Source organism: Sceloporus occidentalis, unplaced genomic scaffold, assembly GCF_023333645.1.
Source record: "Sceloporus occidentalis isolate IW3139 unplaced genomic scaffold, rSceOcc1.0.p SCAF_26, whole genome shotgun sequence".
Taxonomy (NCBI): Eukaryota; Metazoa; Chordata; class Lepidosauria; order Squamata; family Phrynosomatidae; genus Sceloporus; species Sceloporus occidentalis.
In genome coordinates, this window is record NW_028317006.1 from 262,984 (window position 1) to 272,552 (window position 9,569).

The 9,569-nt window shown below is 39.4% G+C and overlaps 1 protein-coding gene across 1 annotated transcript; it reads left to right on the top strand.

Annotated features, from left to right (window-relative positions):
- Window positions 1–395: 395 nt before the first annotated feature.
- LOC149299975 (calcium and integrin-binding protein 1-like) lies at window positions 396–8,742 on the top strand. The gene is made up of 7 exons (XM_089485776.1): window positions 396–446; window positions 1,989–2,023; window positions 3,538–3,640; window positions 4,035–4,188; window positions 5,355–5,473; window positions 7,987–8,075; window positions 8,721–8,742. Exons 1-7 carry the CDS (start codon window positions 396–398, stop codon window positions 8,740–8,742), a joined length of 573 nt encoding a protein of 190 aa, XP_089341902.1.
- The last annotated feature ends 827 nt before the right edge of the window (window positions 8,743–9,569 follow it).

Sequence of the window (9,569 nt, forward strand, 5' to 3'; positions counted from 1 at the left end):
GGTGGGTATCAGTAATACATACAAAGCAGACTGAATTAAAAAATATTTTTATTTCTCCAGGTGTATTAAATAATTAAAGAAACTTTTGCTTCAGTAGCGTCGCTTTGCGTGCTTTGGCTGCTGTAGCCTTTGCACTTGTTCAGTAGACCATAGCAGCTATCTTGTGGTATGAGGAACGCAGCGCATTGAGTTTTGTCACTAGTACCCCCGTCAACAGGTTCTCCGCCCGATATGAACACGAGGGGCGGTACTACCTGGTATATGCAAATCGGCTGTTGCCCGGTGACGTGGGAGGCGGAAGCGGACAGCTGGGGTACACAAAGTTTCAGAACGGGTTTCTTGGGGGACGTTTGTACGGAAGCCTGTGAGGGGCAGCGGACTGCGGTAAAACTACGATGGGGGGCTCATCCAGCCAGCTTTCCAAGCAGCTCATAAACGAATATCAGGTAACTGTGTGTTGGGGAGGGGCGGGTTTCAGGAAATGAGTAATGAGAGTAATAATAATTAGTATAACTGATTTCGGAAACGGGAGTCAAGCCCCAGATATCTAAAACCCGTATATAATGTATTTACTGTAAGGATACTATAAGTCACCAAAACTTATGAATATCAAAGCATTTTTGTTTTATTTGACAAATCCAGCATAACAAGCAAACAAACAAGAGAAAACTTCTCTCTCTTCCCGTATTAGAATCCAGTAAAAATGTCTAAAGTAATGAGTCCCATTGCTGCAATCTAGATCAGTAATAAGAAGCCACGATCTGCTTAATAGCGTGCAGGCAGGAATCCAGTACGACTCGGGTTGAAATGTCAATGATCTGTAAGCATTATCTTATTCTGAACATCATTTTCCTTAAATATCCTCGCAACACATCCAAAATTATGGTAACACTACTGCTTTTACCAATTAAATAAACTAATCCATTATTATCCAGAATTATTTGCATATTTGACTATTATCCTTTTATTTATGGTATATAGTGCCAATCATTTGCGCAGCTCTCCTCTGACAGGGTCTGACAGTACTGACGGACTAAGACAATCCGATAAGTTGGGAAAAGATGATGTTCGTTTTATTAAGTCCACTGGTTTTTGAATGTTATGGCAGGTGACTGTCATAAAAGATTAACGTGCACCTATAATGAAAAGTGGGACTGGTGCGCTTTACAATGCCAGCCAGCTGGGCAAAGTGCATCTAAGGCGTTGATGTGCTAAACCATGTTTGTGGGTGAGTTGAATGTATCAACTCCCTGACTACCTTGTGAAAAGCCAACCATAAGCGATCTCCTTGTAATCATACCTGGGAACCAAGACCCCGTGACCCAGAGGTCAAACCCAGAGAGTTCCTAGGTATGCTTGTAATACATAGTTAATGTGAGTGGACTTCCTGACCATCCCACCGTACTTCCACACACTGACGTTCTGCGGAGCCTTCTGGCGTTGTCACTGTCCCTGTTTCATTTATGTTCGGCAGGCTAGTGTGTCAGTGATGGCGGGGTTAAAATCTGATCCCTTCTGCTAGGAGAGAATACAAGGGTAGTGCAAGTCCCCCAATTCCAGTCCTGGTAAAGTTCGCTGACGAGATGGGCAGCCGACGCTGTGACAGTAGATGACTGACGCTTTTATCCACTGCAAGAAGAGCAGTGATGAAGAAAACTGTGTTCGCTTTACTGATGCCTGGAAAAATGACACATGACCGTTTAAAAAAAACATTAGGCAGCACCATCTTGGCTCTTCTTGTAAGAGGAAAGCTACAGAATGATAAGCAATCAAAAACAAGACTACAGCCGATTTCTTATTCCTGCTTAAAATTTAAATATATCAAAATATCAATAAAATTATTTAGAAATTCCACGATGGGGGAAAAAAATAAGATGAATCCGTCACGGCAGCATGAGCTGTTTGAGGTTGTCATGCAGCATGGTATCTTTGAGATCACGGAAATTTTTTTTGAAATATACCTAATTATGATTATTTTTACATTTTAGGAACTAACTTTCCTTACAAAGCAAGAAATCCTTGTGTAAGTATGCTAAAACATTTTCGTTTGATTGCAGGCCTGACGCCTCCATATGCTCCAGTTTTTGTTTCTTCTGTAATGGTGTCACGCAAAGACATTAAAAGAATTAAAGACGCTCAGAATGTACCTAAAGCTATCCCAAAAAATAATTAAAAAGTGCAGCATGGGGGGGGCTTGATCGCTAGGGAGGGTGATTCCCCAACCCCCCCTCCCTTTTTAGACAGAGGGGACTCCGGCACTGCTGGGACTGTCTAGGCCGGATTACGTCACAGCGTGTAAATGTTTGCGTGGTAAATCATTTAAAACCTTATCTTATAGAGACAGTTGGCCCATCATATTCATTTTAATCCATATGATAACTAAATGGCCTCTTGCATGGTGCCCCCCAAGCTATTTTCCATGTTGGAGATGGCTCCAGCGCTGGATTGCTTCAAGCTGCCAAGCAGTAGCAAAAGTCATCATCAGAGGAGGGCAGTTGCTTTCATCTTGTTTACATCTTGTGTTTCATTAGTACTTTATGTACTTTCATGACTCCTATTTCCTAATTTTAAAAAACAAAGCCCTTCGTATAGGTAAACCCCTAAGGTTTTATGATCAATGTCTGTAAAGGGTCATTCCAGTGTTCTTCCCTGTATCATGCTTCATCAGCCTCCCATCAGACGTGGTAGAGGTTAATATGATGATGGAATGGAGTAGGTATATGGCTATCCTGAATGTAAGAGGAGACCAAGAACCGATTTAGGGCTGCAACAACTAATGTCCATATGCATTTGCCCCTTCCGTCACCGAGCACATCTCCCCGCACGTATATACAGTGCTGGCTCAGGGAAGGCTGTGGTCTATTCAGATCCCCATGCGCATGTGTGGAAGAGCGCTGCTGTTAGTTACAGGGGCTCACCAGGAAAATGCATTCCTCTTTGGAGGGATCGTCAGAGACGTTAGACCATTTCTCAAAGGTTTGAGTCTTTACAGCAGGGAAAATGGGCCGAATGGTTCTTATCTGCTTTATTTGCCTCATTACTTCAATTAGAGACAGTTGTGTTATCAGTTTTGTGAAGGTCGCATTTATTTTATTTCCTTGTTTACCATTCGTAGCTTTGTGGTTTCCTGCAACGTTTATGGATTTCTCTGGTTTGTCAACATGTAATTATGGTTCCAAGCACTTGCATTTATTGGCCCAAGTAATCTATTACCTACCATAGTATCACTGATAGTTAATAGACCTGAATCCATGAACTTTATAAACCTTAAAGTGTTAATTATTTTAAAAGAAAACATTTTGATATGTATTTTTTTGCTTCCGTGTAAAATACAATGCTGTCACTGTAGTTTCGCTGAAGGAGTTAAGAAGTTTCCATGTTGCCTGAGCCAATAAGTAAAGAGCTTACATCATCAATTTAAATATGTAAAACAATATATTCCTCTTATCTAGAATGGGACAGAAGGGGAACATTTGCATACAATATCTAACTCACTTTTCTGGCATATAATAAATAGTTTTTGTCTTTGTCCCACAGGGCTTACCGAAGATTCAGTGAACTTGTGCAAAAAGAAAACCAAAACAACATTGAGTCAGTACGGATCCCTAAGGAAGCATTTTTGGCCTTACCTGAGTTAAAGGTGATTGCATCTTTTGCATTCGCTTATCTTGAGTTTGCCGTATAATTCTTACTGTTGATATTTCACATGTTGATATTTCACTTGATTGTTCTTTTTTTTTTTTAATTGATGTCCCAAGCTCAACGTAGCTGCTAGGGTGGGTTCGGAGTCCTTAAGCGCTGCCACCTGTCAGGAGGCAGCCTCTGAGTTCTTTACGGAAAATGTTTCTCAGATTTACTGATCCATGAAAACACAGAAGCGTATCATTTAAACATTTTCCTTTACTGGGGTGAAACACTTCATGTTGCAGATGCAATATCTCTCGTTTTTACAAGTCGATAAAGCTTTTTTTTATTATAAAATGTATATTTATAAATTTTTATAAAATGTGTATTATTTCTTCTTCTTCTTACAGGCAAACCCTTTCAAGTTCCGAATCTGCCACGTCTTCTCCACTTCTGACCAGGAAGATAGCAGCATGTCTTTTGAAGATTTCCTTGACATGCTCAGTGCGTTCAGCGAATCGGCCACCCTTGAAATCAAATCCCATTATGCCTTTCGCATTTTTGGTGAGTTTCATGCTTCCTTTCAGTAGTACTTGACCTAAACTCCTGCAGACCCGTGAAGTGTGTATCGTATGCGTAGTACACCATAGTAGTCTATGATTAAGCACCAAAACGTTTTTCATTTGTCCTTGTCTCCTGGCTTCTAGAATGTTTCTGGAGAAATAACGTTCTTTTGAAAGATGTGCATATGGCATATTTTCCCTGGGACGGGTTGCCTGTTTCCCCTTCTGTTTCACATATGGTGTAGTACGATTGGCATACTGACTATTACAAGAAATGTAATTAACTCAAAAATGTCTCTGATACATTTAAATTCATCACTCTGATTCCCACAAGCTCAGGATGACTCCATGAGTTTACTCATCATAACGGGTTTGTTCAGTACCTTGCCAATGGATTCCTAGTCTTCTTGTATCAAATCTGTATGCTCTGGGTACATAGCAAGAGATTCCAATGCCCAAAATACAACTTTTATTAATGGAAGTTGGTCAGTTTTATTTGGCTCATCTATTCTATCAGTCCTTAGGCTTGTCTTAGATTTAGGATAGCTTCATGCCCATACGATACATGTTTAAATTCCCTCACTGTGTCAGTGTACACTGTATATACTGTACCACTTATGGGAGGCTGTTCCTCCCATTATTACATCTAATCAAGTATATGAGAATTAGGTAGAAATGTATTCCTCGGTCTATTGCTGAACATTGTAAAACGATTAATATACCAATGGCTGCATTACATTATTTGAGGAATATGTTTAGTTCTATCCTGCAAATAATGAGATATGAGAGGTGGCTTTGGAGATGGAAATGACCACCAAAAGCCTGTATGTTACAGATCATGACTTTAAAAAAGAATTCTTATTCTGGATATCATAAACTATGTTTCATCTTCTCTGGGTGCCTGTCGGGGTCTACTTTTTGTTTCATACATCACATCGTATGCACTAGAGTAGAAAGCCAACAAGGAGTTGCTTTTCAAACAGATTTGGAATGTTAAACTTGTAGTTTTTTTCCAAACATCTCCCAGCCATGACAGATGCCTCTTAAGAAACAACAAAACTGTTTGTTTTTTATATCATAACCATGAGCTGTTCTTTTGTGGAAAACACGTTAATAAACTTCTATCGATTTAAACCAAAGCAATCAAATCTTTCCGTTTCTCTACAGATTTTGATGGTGACGGTGCATTGAATGAATCCGATTTGGAAAAACTGGTGAACCACTTGACTGGAGAAGAAGAAGAAACCAAACTGAGTAACAGTGAAATGAAGCAACTTATTGCGAATGTGAGTTTGATGACTGAATGATCAGTGGCGGCCACTGTGTCAGAGCCAGCTTAGTGCGATGCAAACTGGTGCTTTCTGTTTATCGTTTTGGTGAATTGGGGTGTCAGCGGAGGTTTCTCTACAGAGAAAGCTCTCCAGGATAGAGGCCTGGACTGTGTTTGGTCTCCTGTATATTCACAATATAGCAGGGCCTCCGAGACATCACTGGGGACACACTGCAGCAGAGGTGGGAAGGTTACTCCCTCATTTATTTAAAAAAAAAAAAAGGCATAATCTTATAGAAACATTAAATATTAACCCCTTGACTGCTAACGACGGCATGGTGCCGTCGCTAGCAGTCCCAGTCAGGTGCTAACGATGGCACCATGCCGTCGCTAGCACTACCCTACCTTGATGGGGGTCTGTGGACCTCCATCACCACCTACCCCGGCGATCTGCCCCTCACATTGAAGGGCATCACCGGGACCACCCGATCTGGCCAGTGACGTTGCGCGTAATGATGTGATGATGTCACCGCGCAACTTTATTGAAAACTGACAATTGTCAGTTAGAAGTATGGGGGCATCTAAGCAGCTACAGACCCCCAACATATACCGTTGGAAAGGTAATCGCCTCACCTTTCCAATGGTATAAGGCTTGTGAAAGAAAAAAATAAAAATATAAAAAAAGTAAAAAAAAAATTATTTGGGGGTCTCTAAAGGCAGATAAATAAAGATCAAAATTAAACTTTAAGTATTCTAGCTAAATGATTACTGTGGTAGCCAACGTTACCACAGTGATCATATAGCTATGAAGTCACATTCCCTTTTTAAAAATGGCCGATACTAAATTTTAACCCCATGATCCCTTTGATCATGGGGTTAATTTTAGCCAATGGTAGAGGGAGGCAACTTTTGAAATCTTGATGAACTGTAAATTAACTGCAAATATTATTAAAATCAGCCATTTAGCCTGTGCGGTACGTGAGTAACCATCTCATCGCTGGAGCGCCTTGCATTTTTACAATAAAACTTATTTTTGCTGTAAAAGTGATCTTTTTTCTCCCTTTACCATAATTTATTTGGGATTGTAAGAGGAAAGAATGGTGTGTGCTTCTTCGAGTGAATGTTTGGAAAGTATGGTGTGTGCTTCTGCGAGTGAATGGAGATATGAAAGGCGTGTGAATGGTCAGTAATTAGGGTTGAAGCCTTGACATGGCATTACTGCAAGTTAAATTATTGCACAAAAAGTATACATTAGCAAAAAATACACCCCTTGGCACATGAAATGATGGGCTGCATGTGTTTCTAGTACAAACCTGGAGTGCGCAAGACACAAATGAACATGCCGCTATGGTTAGAAAAAACATATTTTCTAGCCGAATCGACATATTCCGTCATTGTTTGTGCACTCAACTTTTGTCCTAGAAATACATGTAACCCCTCATTTGAAGCGCCAAGGGGTGTACTTGCTTGAAATGTGTACTTTATGTACCCTAATTTAACTTCCCAGATGTCTAGACCACTTTAACTTCAGATATGGCAGATTTGATAATTGTCTTAAAACATTTAGGGGTGATGCCTGCATTTAGACAGCTGGGAAGTTAAATTATGGTACATAAAGTATACATTTTCAGAAACTACACCCCTTGGCGCATCAAATGAGGGGCTGCATGTATTAGTAGCACAAGACTGGAGTGCACAAGACATAAATTAACTTGTCGCTTTTAATTTAATGTATTTTTTATTTTTAGAAGTGTGAAATTCACTTATTTGTTGTGCACATCAGATTTGTGATACAAATAAGACCTCATTTGCTGCAGCTTGGGGTGTAGTTTCTAAAAATATATAGTTTTGTTGGCATATTTTAACATCCCGGGCAGCTAGAGCTGTTTAATTGACGCCAGCCATGCATTAAATTTAAAGATGTCTTTTGTGATAGTCTAATAAATTTAACTTTTAGCAATAAAATATTAGAAAAGCACAGTCTACTGTTCTCAATTTCTGTTTATTTTAGACCGGTTACCTACTACAAATATTTAGCAACACAGCTTTTGATATTAGAGTTTAGAAAAATAACATTGCAAACTAGTTTTTATTGAGTCGGAAGATTTTTGGCTTTATTTTGCAAAACTAATGAGACATACACATATAAAAATGGTATATTTGGAATCTGCTGGGTGTGCTGAAAAAAACAATATATGGTTTGTATAGTTTATTCCCAAGAAATGTACTTCTAAACGCGTTTAAACGTGAGATGCACCAAAATGCCGAAAACCATCTTAGCACCAGGGTGGGAAATGGCTTAGCAGCCAAGGGGTTAAGAGATGGGTGTCATGTCTAGTGGGTATTACACCGAGAATATCTTCTACACAAGCTTGTTTGTATTGGTTTTCACATTCCTTTTTTGGTTGGGTGGTTGATTGCACTTGAAAAGCTGTGAATGTATATCAGGGCCCCGGAGGCACATCATACACGGTGCGTGTTTGTTCTTGCTTGTTCTCATCTCTGTCCATTCACCACATGCCTTCCCAGATCTTGGAAGAGTCTGATATTGATAAGGATGGAACCATCAATCACTCGGAGTTTCAACATGTCATCTCCAGATCTCCCGACTTTGTCAGGTATTTACGTTATTGTAGCTTGGCTTTCCTATACAATGATTATAGGTAAATGTCATTTTCATTTATAGCTTCAACGTTTTTGAAAAGCTCATTAGTTTTACATCTTTAGTTGTCGGCAATCCTGTTGTGCATTTTTCCACGTAAATCAACAAGGTCTTAACTTACTGAATTATCGTGAAGAACTCGGTGGAGGTACCTAATGACTAATAAATATCTATGGAGAAACAAAGCAAAATGCACATGGAGTTCTACAGTTGGTGGGTTACACATACATAAGAGATGGTCTATAAATCTGTAATTGTGAGCTCCGTGAAGCAGATGGTCTATTTTGACAGTGCAGTCTCTGCTGGATTGGTTGATGTATGGGCTATGTGTTATAGTTCCTACAAGGAATTGGAGCTTGGTTTGACCTTAGTGGAAACTGGTGGGACGGTTCTCAGAGTTCTTCACTCTTTCACATGAATGCTTCGGGTTTGTTGCTGGAGCTTCTGTAATTAAAAGAAAGCCTGCAGTACTCTTACAGCTTTTGAGAGAGATGTTAACAGCATTAAATAACGTCACCAATTGCTAGATTTTATTTCCTTAATGTATTTCGTTAGAGAACATATTATGATGGACACTTTCTTTTTTGTGTATATATTTCAGTTCCTTCAAAATTGTGCTGTGAGGAAACCACGTTTTTGCCAATGGAAAAAAAAAACCTGAATCTGAATGCCTGTCTCGCTGAATCTTTGCAGTCACCTGCTACTAGCTACTGAATCTATAAAGAACTGGACCATGTTTCACCCAGGGTAAAAAGCTAAAGACGGCCCATACCTGATATATTATAAAGTTCCATATTAGATCAAATGAATACCTAAGTTATAGCGGGGATGTCTTGTCTCTCTGCCAATTAGTGAGCACCAACACCCACCTGTATGATGGGAATTGTATTCGATGAACGCATTATAAAAGTATATAATCATATTTTGACTCCTGAAATGTCCATACTAATGGCAATGGACTTAATGGTTTTCCCCGCAAGTACGTTTTGTCTCTAACCCTTAGCTGTGACTGTGCAGTGTGATTTTAATGCTCTCCTCAATGGATCTCAATGTTCTGCTTCCATGAACATGTTAAATATTTTTAATAACATGGAATACTTTGCACTGTGTGTTCCAGATGTGCCTTCTCTCAAACATGTGTCAGAAATACTCCAGCTGGAACCAGCAGTCCTTTTAAACACATTGTTAGCATTTGTGTCCCCCCCCCCGAAATGCCTACTATCAATCTGGTATGTGAAACGATTACAAAAGTCCAGTAATGCAGGTTTATTTGTAAAATACAATGTTTTTAACTTTCTGTAACATTACACAGTGACAAACACCAATGCATTGTTGTGATAATATATATATTATATAGAGACTACTGATTTTTAAACTTGCACTATTTTAAAATGACTTTGTTTTCATGCAGTAGGACTGCGGTAGAAATGCTGATAGCACTAGTACTAAT